The sequence below is a fragment of the Haematobia irritans genome, chromosome 2 (genome assembly GCF_050003625.1).
Source record: "Haematobia irritans isolate KBUSLIRL chromosome 2, ASM5000362v1, whole genome shotgun sequence".
NCBI classification, from domain to species: Eukaryota; Metazoa; Arthropoda; class Insecta; order Diptera; family Muscidae; genus Haematobia; species Haematobia irritans.
Genome location: NC_134398.1, coordinates 66,027,753 through 66,049,293, shown reverse-complemented (window position 1 = coordinate 66,049,293; position 21,541 = coordinate 66,027,753). Strand labels below are relative to the sequence as shown.

The following is a 21,541-nucleotide window of genomic DNA, read 5'->3' as shown; positions in this document are numbered from 1 at the left end:
AACCAGTTGTAAGCGATAATATATAATCCTCCTTAACTAATCTATGTGATTAACCAAACTATTGAGTAATCGTACTTTTCTCTTCAAATACATGATTATTATCGCCTTTTGTTGTAGCAAAATTTAGAATGTGTTATTTTCTTTGGAGATTTGGAAAAACATCTGCCAAATCCTGGTCAATCCCAATCTATTACGATCATCTTGAAAATATTTTACACTTCATTAGTTTGTTGTATGGATCTGAAATATTGTTTCTTGGGAAAACAAATGACCGTGGAAAACTGTTGGAGATGATCTACCTAAAAAATCGTTTGAATACGAATCCAGTGATGGTTCTCTCAGAAGGCGAAGATCAAGGCTGCAATGGAAGACATCTCTAATAACATGCTAAAAGCTTGAACAACTTGTAAAATGGTTGAAATACCAAGCACGCAAAGGGTCATGTGTTCAATCCCGGGCGGTGGCTTATTTCCTCTCAAGAATGCTGGTGAATTTTTCAAGTGTTTCGAAACTTCTCTAAGTGGTTTCAAAGGTAATGCGAAACGGGTTTTACAGTCGTTCATACTCGGCTATAGGAAGTGGTCCTATGAGTTTACCATATTATCAATGAGTGTGTACAATATCAATGAGTACAATATGCACAAAAATAGCCTTTGATTTTAATTAAGAAACTAATTGACCCAAATAAGTATCCAAATGATAGTATCAATCGACGTCAATTACAAAGTTATTTAATCAAATTAAAAATTTAATCAATGTACTGATTGATTTTTGTTTTTGGTAAAAAATAAATGTGTCAATTTAACAGGTTGGCAGATAAGTCCCCGGTCTAACAAAGAAAAACAATTTTTTTTTGTCAAAATTCGTTTTTATTATTCAATATAGTTCCCTTCAAGAGCGATACAACGACCTTCCAAGTTTTTGATACCATTTTGGTAGTACTCCTTCGGTTTTGCCTCAAAAAAGGCCTAAGTTTCGGCGATCACCTCTTCATTGCAGCCAATTTTTTCCCTGCGAGCATCCTTTTGAGGTCTGAGAACTAGAAAAAGTCGATGGGGGCCAGATCTGGAGAATGTGGTGTGTGGGGAAGCAATTCGAAGCCCAATTCATACATTTTTGCCATCGTTCTCAATGACTTGTGTCACTGTGCGTTGTCTTCGTGGAACAACACTTTTTAATTCCTCATATGGGGCCGTTTTGCCGCGATTTCGACCTTCAAACGCTCCAATAACGCCATATAATAGTCACTGTTGATGGTTTTCCCTTCTCAAGATAATCAATAAAAATTATTCCATGCGCATCCCAAAAAAAACAGAGGCCATTACTTTGCCAGCGGACTTTTGAGTCTTTCCACGCTTCGGAGACGGTTCACCGGTTGCTGTCCACTCATCCGACTCTCGATTGGACTGAGGAGTGTAGTGATGGAGCCATGTTTCATCCATTGTCACATACCGCCGAAAAAACACGGGTGTATTACGAGTTAACAGCTGCAAACACCGCTCAGAATCATCAACACGTTGTTGTTTTTTGTCAAATGTGAGCTCGCGCGGCACCCATTTTGCACAGGGCTTCCGCATATCCAAATATTGATGAATGATATGACCAACACGTTCCTTTGATATCTCTAAGGCCTCTGCTATCTCGATCAACTTCATTTTACGGTCATTCAAAATCATTTTGTGGATTTTTTTGATGTTTTCGTCAGTAACCACCTCTTTCGGGCGTCCACTGCGTTCACCGTCCTCCGTGCTCATTTCACCACGCTAGAATTTTGCATACCAATCAATTATTGTTGATTTCCCTAGGACAGAGTCCGGAAACTCATTATCAAGCCAAGTTTTTGCTTGCACCGTATTTTTTCCCTTCAGAAAACAGTATTTTATCAAAACACGAAATTCCTTTTTTTATACCCTAAACCACATAGTGGTCAGGGTATAATAAGTTTGATCGGCCAAAAAATGTGCCTACCAGAAATATTGATTTTAGACCCCATAAAATATATGCCGGACACCAAGCGCTAGATCGACTCAGGAGGTGATTCTGAGTCGATCTAGCGCTTGATGTCCGTCCGTCTGTCCATGTATTTGTTGTTCACAGGATTCCGGTCGCAACTATTAACCGATTTTGATGAAATTTGGTACAGGGAGTTTTTTGGGAACAAGGACGAACGCTATTGAATTTGGAAGAAATCGGATCAAATTTAGATATAGCTCCCATATATATGTATCGCCCGATTTCGACAAATGGGGTCATGTTGCGCGTTTTTTCACACGGATCGTCACCAAATTTGGCAAAAGGTAATCTTTTCCATCGCCTTTCAAGTCTGCAAAATTTCATCCAAATCGGTTCAGATTTAGATATAGCTCTCATATATATGTATCGCCCGATTTTCCCAAATTTGGCGACAAAACCTTTATTTATCAACCGATCTTACTCAGAGTTGCTTAATATAATCTTCTATAGCACTAAATATATGTGCAAAAAATCATCGAAATCGGTTCAGATTTAGCTATAGCTCCTATATATATGTACCGCCCGATTTTTCTAAATTTGGCCATAAAACCCTTATTTATCAACCGATCTTACTTAAATTTGGCTAAATGTAGTCTTCTATAGCACTAACTATATGTGCACAAAATCGTCAAAATCGGTTCAGATTTAGATATAGCTCCCATATATATGTATAGCCCGATTTTCCCAAATTTGGCCATAGAACCCTTATTTATTAACCGATCTTACTAAAAGTTGGCTAGATCCAGTCCTCTATAGTACTAACTATATGTGCAAAATTTCATCGAAATTGGATCACATTTAGATATAGCTCCCATATATGTATCGCCCGATTTTGAAAAATTCGCCCTTATAACCTTATGTTTGACCATACAGGCCTCATTTCGTAACTGATCTTACTCAAATCTTGCACAAGGTAACCTTTTGTGGTATTAATCAAACCCGCAAAATATTATGCAAATTGGTTCAGATTTAGATATAGCTTCCATATATATGCATCGCTCGATTTTCCCAAATTTGGCCATAGTACTCTAATTTATTAACCAATGTTACTCAAATTTCAAATTTTGATGTACTAGCCGATCGTACTTATACGTACTTGTAGCTCTTACATAAGAATATTGCTCGATTTTTACAAATTTGTATTTATTACCCACACTAATTTAACGATTTTCTCTTTTTTAATAATGGGCTCAATATTAGTGGCATACTAGCTCCGAAGGCGCAATATCAACACAGCCAGTGTTGCTAGAAGTAGGGGAAATTCCCTATATGTAGGGTTTTTCTAATATTTAGCGTCTTGTAGGGACGTAGGGCCACAATGTAGGACATTTTCACTCAACACAATTTGTAATAATTGTTACATTTTGGTGGCTCTAGAGGAGGAAATTAGAAGCCGGCAAGGCTTGATCTTTAACAATGTGTGGTAAACATTATTCCTGTAGAATATTTTGTCAATATTTTATTTCTATAGAAATTTTTTCAAAATATTATTTCATTCGTTTTGTTTGTTATTGTTGGCTTCTCTTCAATCGTTATTGTTATTTTTGATCTCAGCTTAAAGCCATGCATTGACTAAACTACAAGTGTAGCTTAACCAACAGAGGAAAAGTATGCTTGTCAAATTTATTTGGCATCTTGCAGTCTATAGGGCTTTGCCCAAATAAATTTGACAAGCATACTTTTCCTCTGTTGGTTAAGCTACACTTGTAGTTTAGTCAATGCATGGCTTTAAGCTGAGATCAAAAATAACAATAAAAAATATTATTTCTATAAAAAATTTTCTCAAAATTTTATTTCTGTGGAATTTTTTCTCAAAATTTTATTTCTATACAATTTATTGTCAAAATTTTATTTCTATAGAAAAATTTCTCACAAAAATTTGTTTATAGAAACTTTTTCCAAAATTTTATTTTTATAAAGATTTAACAAGAAATATTACTAATTTGGGTAGAATTTTACCAACTGTGGCAACCGTGGTGGTAATACAAATTTATATTCTAAATTATATACGTTGCATATGCATGTTTTGAGATAATAAAGTACTTAGAACCATTTTTGTTTTGTAAAATTTTTTAAATTTATTGAAAAATATAGTAGGGAAAATTGTTTGGGAATGATGGGAAAGTAGGAAACTTTTTTTGTCCTTGTAGGGTAAACCGAACATTTTCCCTTGCAACATTGACTATGAGCTATAGTCAGATTGACACAAAGCACCCATAGACATGTACCCCTTAATTTTCTTAAATATGCAACTGCGGTTTATCTCCCAGACCTATATGTTACACCACAAATGCTTATGATTTTTAATTCTGTAATGGTGGTTTAGGGTATGATATAGTCGGCCCCGCCCGACTTTCTACTTTACTTACTTGTTTCCATTTTTTTTTTCACAAGAACAAAAGTTGCTTCACGAAAGACACTCTATCTCACAAACTAATTGACTTACAGACGTCAAATTTTGACACGAATCATTTGAAGGTTGGTACTATATAAAAATAATATGCATTTAATACTAGCGACGCCATCTATGTGTCAGACCGGGGACTTATCAGCCAACCTGTTATATTCTATTTGAATCTTTTTTCGAATATGGTTGTGATCTTTATTAAAAAGTTATTGGAGAAACGGACTACCACTACAACCTACACTGAAGAAAATGTTGACCAAACAATACACACTATTATTATTTTTAGGTTAAGCAAGTTACACAATATTAAATTAATGAACTTGAAAGAAAGAAAAAAACAAAATTTAGGACAAAAATCTTGGAAATTTGCTTCCCTTTGTTAAAGTCGTATGTATATTAACTAAGGAAAACTTTCCTTAAAGTAAAGAAAAATATTTTTCATTTCAATCAATTCGAATGGCAGTACACCCGCTCCTTTAAAATAATACAATTTTGGGTATTTTTCTTTTCCCATATCCTGCTCCTATTCTCTTTCGAGTCTATTTTTTTTTGCTTTGGTGGTCTTGTTTTTTCAATAAGCTTATGTTGCATTTTCCGAACCATTTCAGGTATAGTTGTTTTGCACGACTATATCGTTTGGCAACGCTACCAGTATCATTGTAACGATTTACGATGGGGTACCCAATCACTTTGTTCATTTTGTGTTGATTCAGACACATTTGTTTGTTTAATTAAAAATTATTGGATCCAGTTAAAAATTTAATTAGTCAAAATAATTAGTGTGGTTCATTTTTGTTTTGACTAAAAATTTAGTTAAATCAAATATGAGTCAATCGTATTAATTGTAATAATATGTAAATGAATAAAATGTATTTTTAATTAAATTTTTTTCCATTTAATTACGATTTTCAATTGAGAAATTGATTTTTTGTTGTGTGCTTGAAATCTATCAAATACTTTTGATGGATTGTAAAACATATAATGAAATTCACTCAAAAAAACAAGGGCTAGGAAGAAAAACTTTGTGTTAAGTTCAGAAAAATTTAACTAAACTTTATCAAAAAACAAATATTTTTCAATCAAATTCAAGAACATTTCTTAGACACAATTTTTTATTTTTTTCACTTACTAATTGCTAAAGAAAATTTCATAGTTTGAAGAAAAAATTGCAGAAATGTCTTTAACGAATTTCAAGATGGGTGCATTTGTGGTAAAACTTAAAAATTTTAAGAAATTCTAAACTATTTTGTGCACTGTTAGAAAAATATGTTTTTGATATGTTCCGATATAAACAAAATGTGTTTCGGGCACAATTTTTAAACACAATATATTTAAGTGCAAACATGTAATGTTCCTAAACTAACACAAAATGTTTGGGACACATATGTTAATATGTTAGAATATATTATGTTTGGGGCATGAATGTTTCATAAAAATAATATGCGTGAATGTAAACATATATAAATTTACAAATTTCGAGTAAACATATATATGTTGTGATACTTTATTCAGAGAGCGACAGAGAGAGAGAGTTAGTATAGAGAAAGAAATAGAGATGGAAACCGGGAGGGTTGAATAAAAAGATATCAACATAACACAGCGAGAGAATGAAATGAGATCAATTTCTGTGAAACCGCTTGTATGTTGTTTCGGAAAACTGTTTTATAATATGGCCAAAAATTTGGTATGCTTAAGTCTAAATATTATTTAATTTGAATAGTAGATTGAGTATTCGGAATAAAAAGAATAGACATTCGGAACCAAGAAAATAGAAATTTGAAAAAAAAACAGCATATTTGTATTACAGAAAAAGATGCGAAGAACTCAAAAATTTCGTGGAAGTTAAAAATATGTGAGGGAATGAACTCAATCTTCTTTGGGGAATTATTCCAAGCATATACTATTTTTGGACTCAAAATGCTTTCAAACATATAATATGCTCACACAAAACAAACATATTAATGTTTCGGCGGTATCCAATAATATATGTGCTTCCTGTAAAATATGTTTGGAACATATGTTAGAGAAGCGATTTTTTTTTTTTGAGGGTGTGGGTAATACGAATTTTATAAATCTTTATACTTCATTTGGAGAAATTTTATATAAAACTCAATAATTTCCATGAACTAAACTAGAGTTAAATTGGTTTTGCGCCCTGGTGGGTTGACCGGGTTTTCGAGTGTATCAATAAAACAAAAAAATATATCAGCTATTTCTAATTTCACAAATGTATATTGGTAAAACTTCGTATCGCCTGCCGTGTACAATTCCGGTATTCCATCGGCGATTGGATAACATTACATGGCGTTAATGTGAAATAAAAAATAGGTGATAGCAATATAAAAAATAGATTGATAAATCTCTAGAATAGCGATAAATCCTCAATTGCATTTAATGTCACCAAAATGGGCAAAGAACAAAAGATCGATTTCCTTCAACTGTCAGTCGTCCCACTGCCATTAATTTCACTTCCATTCTGCCTGTGTACATGATATCACCAGCATATCCGAAATGTTTGCTTACCTTGTAAACGTATTTGCAGTCACTTATTATTAATTTCACTTCATTCGTTCGAGCAAATATCGAAGAAGCTGAAGCAACAAAAACAAAAATTGAGAGAACATTGGATTATGTCCTGCTGGGCAAAGTGTCTGCCACTGCTGTTTTTTTGAAAATCTTTCCATAATTTATTGACAACCATTTATCTGCTCTGTCATGTCCCCATAGAATAACGGGAGGAACACCACACGTCCGGTCCGATGTCAGGAACAATTGGGTATTGTAAAGTTATTCTCATTTGTTTGTTTCTCCATTTCGATCCGGTGTCGAAATAATAGACGATGCGAAGAGTTCACAGCAGCGTAATGTGACATTGAAAATTTTACAGTTAAATTAAGAAAAATTTGTGTCCATTTATCCATTTGAACTGCAAAACAAAACTATGGGCCCTGTAGTGAGTATAGCTCACAGCACTTTGTCAATTGCAGTCGAAGAGATTTTCGTAACACAAAAACCAAATCGAAAATATCGAAAATGTGACCATATCAAACGCAGTTTTTATTGTTATACCAGGATGTCATGCTGCGAATTCATAGTCAAAGCCTCTGCTCGGGTGTTTTCCTGTCCCTTTGCAGTATTGTCACTAGGGTGGAGTGTTGCCAAAACGTGAGGGCAACAAAAGAGATTTGTATCCTTTTTGCTGTTGGTGTTGTCCTTTGGCTGCCGCTCAACTTCTCTGTGTTAACTCTCAACGTCCAATTAATAATTTTGTGACATGTAACAATAGCCTTAAATGACATTAATAAATTATGGACTTATGATGGTTGTTATTTGCTATTTATAATCCACATGGTAGTGCAAACTTAGTTTAATGACTTTGTGATTTGAAGGAGTGATGTGTTCAGATGGTAACATCTGTGATTTTTTTATATCCGAAGTTTGTACAATAACAGTTATTCAATGTGTGCATGAATAAAACGAAAAGCCTTCGAAATGGAAGAACTTTCATTGGATCTTTTCAGTATTAATACGATCTACTTTTCGAGTGGTAACTGCAACCAGCCATTTAACCATGAATAATTTTCAAATATTTATTTCGTTAGTAAATTAAATAAGCTACGATAAAAATGTCAGAAATGTCTTATATTTTTATTGGTTTGTTTTATAGTCATCATTTAATTGGCTACTCAGAATAAACAATGTTACTTATTCGACTATGTATCAATGAATAATTTATGAGGCTGCCATAAAACAAACAACTCTTTCCACAAATATGCAATAACATTAAGCTCAGACGTGAAACAATTAAAAACTTGAAAAAATGGACTATCTATAATAAAGCCGACGCTACTTTTATTTCAATGAAACAGAACGTGAACAAAAACCACAAACATGAACCTGAGGGAGGTAGTCGAAAAAAAGCAAGGCTAGAGAAAAAGTTTTGGTAACATTGAAAAAGAAGTAACGACAAAAACACTGCCAAGTGAAAAAAATCCAAGAGCTTAATGAAAACAAATAATCGGGTATTCAGCAGGAAATGGAAACAGCCGTTTGCACTTTGCCAATGAAAGAATCAACTAAAAGGGTATAAATATTTGAAATATACTAAATGGCAAATAGTAATTAAAATTTGAAGAGGCAAGTTCAAGGTAATTTTAATTAGAAAATTAAGAAATATGTGCATTCAGATTATGGATTTTTTCATACGAAAAACAACAACATTTTATACTTTTAAGGTGAGTATTAAGTTCGAGTTTAGCCGCTAAAATCGTCATTTTTTCACTAAAGTGAAAACTGAATCAGTAAAACAAGGCAAAATTATACATGTTCACTGAAAAAAAAGCATACTCGGTTCCAAAGATTTTGTCTTTACTTTAAAAAATTTGGTATTGATTCCGAGCCAAAGAAGCGGAGAATACAAGTAAGGATACTTTTAAGACACAATTCTCTTTTAAATTTAGGTTTTGTGTACTTGCTTCTAGGAAGCAAATTTTAATTTTTCGCTTTCTCAGCTTTTTTTCTTCATATGCTATCAAAGTCCTTTAAAAACGAGTTAACGGCAACTTTATTTTCCAAATTAGGACTCGACTTCCAGTAGAAATTATGCTATGTTTGAAGTAAAAAACTTCTTTAAAATAAAGTTTTGAAAAACATGTCCTATATTTGAACGATTTTTTGCTTTGTAGTCAAGATGCAAAAAGACAACAAATTTAAAGACAATTTCATTAAATTTAAAGAATTTTTCTGAATTATTAAAGTCAAGTTGACCTTAGCCTATAAATTTTTTCTTTCATGTTAAGATACCCATTTTTAAGTCAAATCACTTAATTATAAGAACAATGTGACTTCATTGAAAAGTTTATCGACTTTTGGACAAGGAAAATAACTTTATTTTAGAGAAATGCGTCTTCTATGCTAAGCAAAATTTGTATTCGTATTTTAAAGACATGAAATCTTTGACCTCACGACAATATTTTTTTCAGTGTTTGTTACAAATTTTATTATAACTTGATGGGGAACAGCCCAAAGCAAATTTTAACAAAGTTTGTATTCCTTAAAATGGATTATTAAAGAAAAGTAATCGTGAAAAAATGACGATTTTAGAAGTTAAACTCGAAGTTAATACCCACCTTTAGAAAATAATTTTAAAAATTGTTATATCGATTTCAAGTCAAAGACAACGATATTTATTTAAGAAGAAATATTTACCTTATATGCCACTTAAACGAAGGGAAACAATTCGCCAATTCGGAAGCAAACGTAAAGAAGTCTGCTCTTTATATAGTGAAAAATGTGTGTCACTATTCTAGTTTTAGGGTATTTTGGATTTTTAAAGCTCAATCCTTATGATAAAGAAAAATTTTACCATGTATAATAATTGAAGGCATTAGTTCGCCGAACAAAGCGAACTGATGAGGTCGTTAAGTCTACTCATCGCATAAACAAAAAGTTGGTACTTTTGTATTCTCTTTTGTTTCCGCTCTGTACTCATATCCAATATTATAGAATGACCGATCCATCTACGTCGATCTAGTCCTGGCTAATCTATATATTCTACTATATCTTTATATTCATTTTGATCCTTATATTATATTATATTATATTATATATTGGTTTATATCCCTATTACTTTTCTTAAAAATAATTATGTGTTAGTCAACCGCTTTGCATTTAAGAATCTATCAGAAATTTACATAGAAAAACATACCACCAATATTTGTTCAATTAAAATTTTTATTGAATTTGGATAAATATTAAATTAAAAAACTCATTGATTTTTTAATAAAAAAAGAACAAAAAAGTCATAGAATCAATTAAATTCTTAATTACTAAATTGGTAATTTGAGTTGGTGATTGATATTATAATTTCCTTTTACAAATGTCTGTAGCGTCATACGAAATTCAAACATGGACAAATTTTTATTAAAATTTAGAAAATTTTCAAGAGATTCCGTACTACTTCGTGTGAAATTTTAATTTACTAATATTTTATGCTTCATGTTTGTGTATTTTTTTATTCTTTAGTTCATGTGGCCTGACATAAATTGGGTTGCCATTTAAACTTTTGTGCATGTAACTAAAGTATACTAAAAATTATTGAAATGAAGGAACGACTTGCGAAGAGCTTCCATTTTTTTCTGGGCTCTTTTAATATGACAAGAAAATTACTAAATATAAAGAAAATATAATTATAAATAAATGCATATGTTAATAATACTATAAATAATTAGTTTTCAGAAATAAAAACTAATTGAAAGTACCAAATAAATCAGTAAACTTTCAATCAAGCTTTTTTATTCCTACCTAGCAAAGAAGCGCCGCCAAACAAGTAGTGGAAATGTTCGTTTTGGATCCGGAAGTGGTGCAAAATTGGCGCAGATGCGATGAATTTAACATGGGCTTGTCATAGGACGGATGTCTACAATCAGAATGCAGAATTCCGAATTCAGTGTTTTGGATGTGAATTAAAAACTCTTGTGATATTGTGGCATATAAATATTTTTTATAATTTTTGGCGATTTTCAATGTCCCGTTTTTTGAATGTAGATGAACAGTAAAGTTCTAAAAAAGTGTAGAAAGGCTGATCCTCTAATTATTATTGTCGGTATACATATTAGTTTTATTACAGTTTATAATTATATAATTAAAAAAAATAAAATGGGTTTAAAGAAGAAATAATTTTCTCTCAAATTAAATTTTATACAAAAGAAAATCTTTTTGTTATAAACTATTCTCTTTAGTACAAAAATTTCAAGGAAAACTAGGCAAATTTTTGTGTCTAATCTGTTTTATGTGTCCGTGAAGGAAATTGTTCATCTAATTTCCTTAAACATTTTTTCATGTTTCACAATGATTCGGTCCATTTCTTAATATCGCCGGACATCCCCATGATATTGTTTAGAGCTAACAACACCCAAAACCGGTGTTTGTTGTTATGCTAAAATTGGTTCAAGAGACTTTACTTTCTTTTTGAGCGTTGAAAGCTTCAAAAAGTCTGTAATTGGGAGTATAGAACAATTTTCGGAAACGTAAAGAGATAAGTAGTAAATCATGTAATCCTTCCTCTAATATTTCTGTTGTCCTTTTAGGTATTTTGGCAATTGTTAATGGACGTCATAAAGAGGAAGTTATTGTTTTTTGTCCTCTTTTCAAAATGTGTTTTTTTTTTTTTAGTTTTTCTTAAAACATGAATGTACACCAAAAATGTAGTTTCAGAATATCACATTAATTTAACTTTATAAGAAATTCAGTAAATCTATTAATTGAATTGAAAAAAGTAACTCCTTACAATTTATTAGAAATGATGCAGGATCACATACTGTGGACCCAAACCACTTCTTAGGAAATTGTTCCTGTACTGCGTTCTGAACCGGCTAGAAAATAAATTTTTAATTGATCATTGTTCCTCCATACAACAACAAACTGACATGTCTTGGATGAAGACAAACGATTTAAATACACCACATCGGGTATAAGGAAGAACTTCGAACCGACGGAAATCGGTGACAATTTTGGTTAATCCCACGAAACGGTAAGTTCTTTTTTTCAAATTTGTGTAAAATTTTTACAAAATTTTCAAACAAGTTCTATTTATCAACCTTGATATAATTGAATATGATTTTCATTTTGTATGGATGGTTTTTTAGAAGACTTATTTTTGTATTAATGTTTTCCAACATTTGAATGTGTAATTTGATCAACAAAAAAAAAAAAACATAGATTCGAAAAAATACAATTAATTTAAAACCAAATCTGTCCTGGTTGTTTGATCTAAAATACCACCATAGGTTGAAAATTACTCGCAAAAAATTGATTTCCCAAAAAAAGGTTGACAATTGAAATTTAAAATACAACATGAATGTGTATTATATTTTAATAGTATAATTTCGTATCACAATTCCATCATTTTTGTTTATATTCCTTCACTTGTCATTATCCATACGGTGCCAATCCATCTTCGCGTAAATTCCATTTTGCTTAATTTATGAGTCCAAATATCAGTGTATGCAGTAAAACAGGAAGAAGGCCGTCCATCAATTTGATGATGGTAATGATTTTCAATAATTTTTTTTCGTTTTATTTCTCCGTCGTCACCATATGCCTGCCTGTCATCAGCCTAGTGAAAAGGCGTGATAGACGTGACAGTTTTATGACACTTCAACCATGGCGTCGAACATATGCTGAAACACTGATGGAACGAATCTTCACACAACATTCGATGAGGTACAATTATGGCATTCATCAGGGATGGAAAATACAGTACTATAGTATTTTTTTCAATACTTTTTCACCCAGTTCAGTACCGTAGTACCCCCGCGAATGATTTAGTACCTTTGTGTAGACATTTTTGAGCCGATATCAGATTTATGGTACAATAGTTTTGACAAAATATTTTAATATTTTGAGAAAGTCTTTAACGAAAATTTTATTTTTATAGAAAATTTTGTCAAAATTTTATACTATAAAAAATTTTGTCACATAGTTTATATTATAGAAAATTTTGTCAGAAAGTTTATTTTGATAGAAAATATTTTTTTTTTGCGAAAATGTTATTTCTATAGATTTTCTATTTTTATAGAAAATTTTGTCAACATTTTATTTCTATAGAAAATATTGTCAAAATTTTATTTGTATAGAAAATTTTGTCAAAAATTTATTTTTATTTATCTACAGTCTAAAGGTGCTCTTGACAATAATCTCCCAATGGAATTTTGTTGAAATTAGTGAAAAGTACTTTTTCGCTCATAATAATACCTTTTTGGTACTTTCTTAGAAATTGTATTTTCCATCCCTGGCATTCATAGAGAAATAATGAGAGTAAAAAAATTTTGTAGAGAGTCGAAATTGTCGGCTTTCATGTGAGAACTGCTCTCAATGGATGGAAATGTGCTACCAGTTGCTCTTTTACTATATTCAAAGGGGGAAATACAAGGGTAACCCCAAAATATGGGGTTACCATTGTAAAGAAATTTTTCAAATGCCGCAGTGTGATTGGTTGCTGTAACAAATGAGAACAAAATACAATTGGGAATCATTTTACTCTTCTCTGAGAGTAGTGAGTAATATATTCCCTAAAGATTGAGTTTCATTCTCTTTCCTAATATTCATAATGGATGGATATGAAAATTTTAATGGGAAAACCTGTTTGCTTACACCAAAGTGTTGATGGACGACACATGCCTTTGTTGAAAGGGGTCTTAGGTTATCGCTGACATCTATGGCGCATGCGAAATGATTGGCTATTCAAGACGCCATATTTGAAAATTACTCTACAAATGAAAGAGATAAAAATATATTTACATCCCTTGTTGGCTGCAGTAGTATAACGTTATAGCAGGTTTTGAGTATGACAATACCTTAGGTGCTTCATAAGAAAAAAACCAACACAAGAGCTAAAGAGCGAAATGGTGAGAGAACATTTCAAGAGAATTTAAATTTGTTTGCTCTCCCTTGTCAGTTGTACATGTGTGTGTGTGTGGTATTTTATGACATTTGAAATTCTCGCCGAGGTAAGTTACTCCATTGAGCTGCTGAACACAAATCAGTTCGAGTTCAACTGTCGTAGCGTTCAGACCTATTCGGAAAAAGAAAATCTTAGAAAACCTGAAAGCTCAAACGGTTCCCACTTAATAAAGAGAAAAAAAATACTATTGTTGGAAAAAAAAACATAGCTCATAAAAGATATAAAGCTTATCAAACGGAAACAAAAGATAAATATCTTGAAAAAAAAAAAAAACAACTTACAAAATAAAGAAAAAAATATTTTTTCTTTAAAAAACCCAAGAGAAAGAAAATATTATATGAAAGGCAAGAAAACTTGCTAGTGAAAGTGTTTTCACCATACAAAAAAAAAAAAACAATAAATATTGTGAATTTATAAAAAAAAATTAATAAAATATAAACTTCTTAACATTTGTGGATTACACCAAACGTCATTTTTTGCTGCTCATTGCTGTTTTGTGGATTACTTCACCGTACCAGCAATCTCCCTGCTATAATTTTGTGGATTAGTTCCGGTTAATAAAAACTGCAAAATCTTCAATATGGTTGTCCTAGAAGGTGGCGGTGGTGTTGTTACCATCGGTAATAACCAATATTTGCAACCTGATTATTTGGCTCCATTACAAGCAACGGTTAGTATTGAACAAAAAAACCTCTAATAGGGTGAAAAATTTAGACATAAACAAATGATTATATTAGTAATATATGTTTTAGGGTAATTCTAAAAAAATTTAGCATAAGGGTTAGGATTGTGTAGTTGAGAGTTAGGAAATGTAGAGTGTTAAGAGGACTTTAATTTTTGTTTTGTTTTTGACTCAGTACTATGAAGAAATTTTCAAAAAAGAAAATGTAAATTATAAAATTAAAATATATAAATTAATGAATGTCAAGAAACTCTTACACCAAAAAAAAATATCTTTGAAGTAGAAACAAAACTTATGAGTCCGATAAGTATTAAATCTAATAAAAAATTATTAAATTAAATAAAACATAAATTATACTTTATTTCACCTATAAATATTTAATACTGTGAAATTTAGGAATTTAAATTTTGACAAAATCAGCTACAATATAAAAATTTGGAAATACTGGGATATAAAAAGACCTTAAAAATTAAATAAAGATTTATTTATTATAAAAATTTAAAAAAAATCTAAAACAATAAAAAATGTCTTTTTGTAAATTATTTGTTTGAACAATTTTTAACGATTAAAAAAATGCCAATTCAATTTTTTGTTAATAGAAATTATTTAGTATATTTGAAGAATCTAATACGCCTGTGAGTCACTTAGAAGTTGATGTTTTAGTGAGTAATATAATCCTAAAAGAAATATTTTCATTTCTAAATATCCATGCGAAATATTTATTAGTTTTATGGGAAATTCCTTAACATTTTGTTATTAATCAAAAATTGCTTCATTTTTCAAAAGCACCAGATTAAAAAAAAAAACAAAATGCGAGCGGAAATAAATATAAAAAAAATGAATTTTTAGTTCTCAAACAAAAATATTTATCTCACACAAAGTAAAAAAATATATCAACGTATTTGCCCCATATAAAAATTAAATTAAAAACTGTGAATAAATTTTAAATAGGTATTTTCGTTTACCAAAGCTCCATAAACATAACTAACATTGAAATCTACATAAGAAAAAAACTATATGTTTTAGGTAAATAACTAAAACAAGTTCAAAGAAACTTAATGAAAATTTATTTTTTTCATTTAATAATAATTAAATGGTATATACTCTTGAACAAAAAAAAACATTTTTAACAATTTAGATATTCTAACGACAAACAGATCCTTCTTAAAAAAATTAAATTTGACCATTATTCTCTTAGAAATTTTTCACACGCTACTTTTTTGAGAGGGCATTCTTAGCTATAACTTTCATACAAATTATTTTTTAAGAAATACTACTTATTTGGCTTATGTGGAGATTTATACATGTTATTTATATAAAAAAAATATTTAAAAGAGATTTTAAATTTGTTACGCCTTGTGAGAAATGTGTGAATATAAAATCATTAATAAGTAAATATTTTTTGACTATACCTAATTTATTATTCTATCTACATGATTTAATGTTCTCATATTCACAAATCATAAATTTAATTTAGTAAAGAAAAATACCAAGTTTTTCCCATAATCAAAGTAGTTACACACATTTTATCAATGTTGAGCATTTCTTGGAGTACTTTATAATCTGGGCATTTCTATTAGTTTTTAAAAGCAAAAACATTTCTTTATTATAAAAATTAAAAAAAAAGTGTTTTATTTAAATTGATTTAACATTAATGTTTTGTGTTCTTAAATTTTAAGTCCTTCAAAAATGTAATGATATGCCGTCGGCAAATTGGGAAAAATTAATTTTTAAGATCAGATGTTTCTAAATATTAAATAGTAATTGAAATAAATAAATAATATTAATTAACATTTTAAATAATTATTAATGATTTTCAATTATCATTTAAAAAATTTACCAAATACCATATATATAGTCAAGTAGGTAGCACACATATTACCTTAAGATTCCCAAACAATTTTGTAAAATCTTAAATTTCTGTGAGTTTTGTAACAATTTAACTTACTTTCCATTTGCCTTTCATTCCCTTTCCAGATGGATTCCAAGAAAAGTCCTTTGGCTCTTTTGGCTCAAACCTGTTCACAAATTGGTGCTGATTCATCGGCTGTTAAACCTCTATTGGCATTGGATAAAACAAAAAAATCTGGCTCAACTTCATCGGCCTCCTCCTCTTCGTCCAGTGTTAGTTCTGAAACAGGATCAGCTAAATCTCCCACACAGGCCAAATCACCTAAATCTACAACGCCTACAACAACTGAAGTGAAATTGGCATTTAAACCTTACGAGACAAATGTTTTGAGTCAACAAAATCGTGATACTTTTAAATCTTCGTCGAACAGCAGTAACATAAATGAGGATAATAGGCCAAGTTCCAAGGCTTCATCACATAATGGTGATGCGAATAATACACGAGTGCCATCACGCAGTAAATCCAATAGCTCACCAGAAAATTTCAATAAATCTCAAGATTTAACCACTGGAGGTTCTTCTACACCGCATGATACAAGCCGTAAGACAGTCTCGCCGGCGGGTTCTTCACAACGCGGAGCCAGTCCCATTGTACGCTCTGGCATGGAGGTATTGAATAATGCCAATGGTTCAGCTCAACATCCCAAAGAGATGAGTAGTATGGCCCAAGCGGCCGCTGCTGCTGCGGCTGCCTATAAAGCCGCCGGTGGCCCATATGGCTTGAATCCTTTGTCAGCTTTGTGCTGTCCACCCGGCATGGAACAACATGCAGCCGCAAATCCCGCTTTTCGTCCACCTTTTGCGGCCGGCGGTTTTTCCCATCACCATGCAGCTATGTTGGCAGCTGCTGCTGCTAATGGCGGTTATCCCGGAGGACCAGGACAAAATCCCCCCAACCCTTATATCAGTTATCAACGCATCAAGACTCCTGCCGGTGGTGAAGCCATTGTTCCAATTTGCAAAGATCCCTATTGTCCCGGATGCCCATACTCCGCTCATACACAGCAAATGCTAATGGGTGCCCCTTGCCCGGCGGGTTGTACACAATGTGAACACCAGAAATATGGTATGGCTGCTATGATGGGTGGTGCTGGTTTACCTCCTGGTCACCCTTACTCTCAAGCTGCTGCAGCTGCCGCCGCAAGTGCTGCTGCTGCCCGGTCTGCCCCTTATGTTTGCAGTTGGGTGGTAGGTGATGCCTATTGCGGCAAAAGATTCCAAACCTCAGATGAACTTTTCTCACACTTGAGGACCCACACTGGCAATTTATCTGACCCAGCTGCTGCTGCCGCGGCTTTGGCTCAATCCCAAGCACAATCATTATTGGGATCTCTATTTCCCCCATCGGCATTGAGAGGTGGTTATCCTGCTCCCCAACTAAGCCCAATGTCAGCAGCAGCTGCCGCCGCTGCGGCATCTCGTTATCATCCCTATGCTAAACCCCCAAGTGCCATGGGTCCCGGAGGTCCTTCACCATTCGGAGGCCCAGGAGCATTTAACCCAGCTGCCGCCGCTGCTGCTGCCGCTTTGGGTCCCTACTATTCACCCTATGCTATGTACGGCCAACGTATCGGGTCCGCTGCAGTACATCAATAAGTGATTAAGCTGAAGAGCTGGGACGAGTGAAGAGCCTATAACGAAGGCTTTTTGTGAAAGTGATCTTGAAATCATCTCATGAATGTTATACCAAATAAAATTGATGGAGTAAACATGTCTCCACTGAATTCCTTGACCCACCATCACAAAGGTATTGACCCAAGGAGCAAGGTCTCTCCACTAAAACAAAAAGTGGTTTTCAACCGGGGAAGAAACTTTGAAAAGTTTTCAACACAAAAAAAACTCATTGCCGAAAAAAGGAAGAATTACATGGAAAATCAAACCCCCCAAAAATGAGTCAAAACCGTCCAAATTGTGGACTGGTTTCAACACTGTGATACTAAATTGTAGTTTTGAGCGATAGTTTGTTAGTTTTAAAAAAAGAGGAAAAGCTAATTTTTAATAAGACACAAAATACAAAAAGAAAAACTACACTAAAAAATCCAAAAAAAAAAACAACAATTTTTAATTACTACATTGTAAAATTAACTTTTAATTTCAACACAAGCAGCCAAAGCATACCATGTTTCCATAAGAAAAAGCTAAACAAAAACAAAAAACCCACAAAGAAAAGAAAATCCTAAAACTTCCATAATTTTTGTTGCTTTTAAATGAGAAGAAAAAATCCTTTATTTAATAATATTCATTATTGTTTATGTATGAAAATAGTGCTTTGTTTTGTTTTTTATATATATTCACCCCTTCTCCCTTTTAAACATAACGAAATTCACAGTTTCGTTTTTTAGTTATTTAGTCCTTAAGTTATTTTAATGTAATTTTGTCTAGTTTTATTATTGCGCTATTGTCCAATGTAATTTTGTCTCCAACACAAACGAAAAATCTAAACTAAACCATTTACCCACACAATCTTAGATTTGTTATTCATATGAGGGAAAATGTAAATAATCTACACAACAACAATAACAACAAGAAAATCTATTGATACCAATAACTTCAAACAATAACACTTCTATGCATACATACATACATATATAAATAACTTTTATTTATATAGATTATAATTGTACAATATATATTTTTCATTTGTTTGGAAATTGACAACAAAGCAGACACATTATAAATTATACTTATAAAAGGAAAAACTAAAGAAAAATCCAAAAAGAAAAAAAAAAACAAATATAACAAAAAACTTTGAAAATTTTAAATTTACTTCTTTTATTTTGGGAATGAAATCAAATCAATATGGTGTGGGGGATAATAACATTGCCGCCTTAAGGCACTGCAGACAGTTACCAGGTACTTTGGATTAATCAAAATGGGATCACAAATGTGATAAGTGCTACCACTATTTTTCCCTCTTTTGTCCCCAAATCGGAAAGCTAGAGTAGTAGGTTCAACTCCAGTTTCGACCAAAAAGTTTTTCAGTGGTGAATTATCAACTCTCAATAATGCTGGTGTCATTTCTGAGTGTATCAATGTTCAATGTGGTTTCACTATAATGTGAAATGCCGTTTGGACTCGGCTATAAGACGGAGGTCTTTTGTCGTAGAGCTTAAAGTAGAATCGGGCAGCACTCATTTATAAAAGTGGTTACCACGGATGCCACTCGAGCCAAAAATAATCTACCAAAATTTGGAGAAAATTTTGTACTTACAAAAATTTTGTCAAAATTTTATTTGTATAAAAATTTTGTAAAAATTTTATTTGTATAGAAAATTTTGTCAAAATTTTATTTGTATAGAAAATTTTGTCAAAATTTTATTTCTATAGAAAATTTTGTCAAAATTTTATTTCTAAAGAAAATTTTGTTAAAATTTTATTTCTATAGAAAATTTTGTCAAAATTTTATTTCTAGGGAAAATTTTGTCAAAATTTTATTTCTATAGGAAATTTTGTTAAAATTTTATTTCTATAGACATTTTTTTCAAAATTTTATTTCTAAAGAAAATTTTGTCAATTTTTATTTCTATAGAAAATTTTGTCAAAATTGTATATCGACACAATGGACTAAATAGTCTAGTCTCCCGATATGTTTAGGCTACCTAAACATATGGGTCTGTCACTATACCTAACCAATCCCTAATTGAAGTTTTTATGAAAAATTAATTGATTTGCTGTTCGAAATTTAAATTCATAAAACAATCAATCATTTTAATTTATCTCTACCCTAACATATAGCGACTTCCCTGGACCTAAGCACATTTAGTCTTTTCTCTGAAGTAAGGATACCTCTAAAACACAATTCCCTTTGAAATTTGAGCTTTGCGTACATGATTTTAGGAAATATATTTTATTTTAGTCGTCAAAATTGTCAATGACAATTTTAATTTCCAAACTCAGACTCGACTTAAAGTAGAACTCATACCATATTTCAAGAAAAACATGTTCACAAACACAAAAAGTCATTAAATTTAAAGACGATTTCATTAATTTTGAAGAATTTTTCAGCTGTATTAAAGCCAAATTGACCTTAATCAAACATTTTTTTTATGGAGACACCCCGTTTTAAGTCGAATCATTTAACTATAAGGACAAAACCACTTCATTAGGTTAGGTTAGGTTATGTGGCAGCCCGATGTATCAGGCTCACTTAGACTACTCAGTCCAGTTTTGCATCTTGACTACAAAGCAAAAAATCGTTCAAAACTAGGACATGTTTTTCAAAAATTTATTTTAAAGGCGTTTTTTACATGAAACGTAGCATAATTTCTACTGGAAGGCGTGTCTGAATTTGGAAAATAAAGTTGTCGTTAACTTCTTTTTAAAGGACTTTGATAGCATATGAAAAAAAAACCGAAAAATTAAAATTTGCTTCCTAGAGTCAAATACACAAAACTTAAATTTAAAAGAGAATTTTATCTTTAAAGTATCCTTACTTGAATTCTCCGCTTCTCGGAATCAATACCAAAATTTTTAAAGTAAAGACAAAATCTTTGGAACCGGCATGCTTTTTTTTCAGTGCAAGGAAGAGTTCTATCACTTCTTCCGTGGAATGTTGCTATAAACAACCTTCTGGTTTCCCTAGCAAAAGAAAGAAAGAAGTGGTGGCATATTTAGATTATGTGGCTCTAGCGGTCACAATAAAATTCCCATCCACAATTAAGGATATTATTCAAGTAGCCCTCTGGATGACTGGGAAATGGGCGCAAGAGAATGGTCTTGCGGTAAATCCTGCAAAGGCAGAACAGAACATGTACTGCAAAGATCGTAAAATCCCCTCGGTTACGCTCATATCCTTAGGGGGTATAGAAATTCCCTTTGGTGAGTGTGCTAAATATCTTCGCGTTATTTTGGACATGAAGCTGAACTTTAAACTTAATATTGAAGAAAGCCACGGTAGTTTTGTACTCGTGCAAAAGGCAAGACAGGAACATATTCCCTTAATTTCATGGTGCAAACAGACAGCTGTATAATGCCAGATGTGCCAAACTTAGTGGATTACACTCTGGCGAAACTACTTTTCCACAAAAAGTTTGAAACTCTAATTCCCAACAGTGAGGCGTGGTGC

General features: G+C 31.9%; 1 protein-coding gene across 1 annotated transcript; it reads left to right on the top strand.

Moving 5' to 3' along the window:
• The first annotated feature begins 13,959 nt into the window (after positions 1 to 13,959).
• On the top strand, positions 13,960 to 19,238 carry noc (zinc finger protein no ocelli). Its single transcript, XM_075295129.1, has 2 exons — positions 13,960 to 14,553; positions 16,543 to 19,238. Exons 1-2 carry the CDS (start codon positions 14,464 to 14,466, stop codon positions 18,070 to 18,072), a joined length of 1,620 nt encoding a protein of 539 aa, XP_075151244.1. The 5' UTR covers positions 13,960 to 14,463; the 3' UTR covers positions 18,073 to 19,238.
• The last annotated feature ends 2,303 nt before the right edge of the window (positions 19,239 to 21,541 follow it).

Bases quoted from the DNA above. Each gene is read 5' to 3' on its own strand.
- noc (XM_075295129.1), top strand. From the start codon at position 14,464: ATGGTTGTCCTAGAAGGTGGCGGTGGTGTTGTTACCATCGGTAATAAC. The intron at 14,554-16,542 runs GTTAGTATTGAA...TTCCCTTTCCAG, and splicing joins TGGCTCCATTACAAGCAACG to ATGGATTCCAAGAAAAGTCC.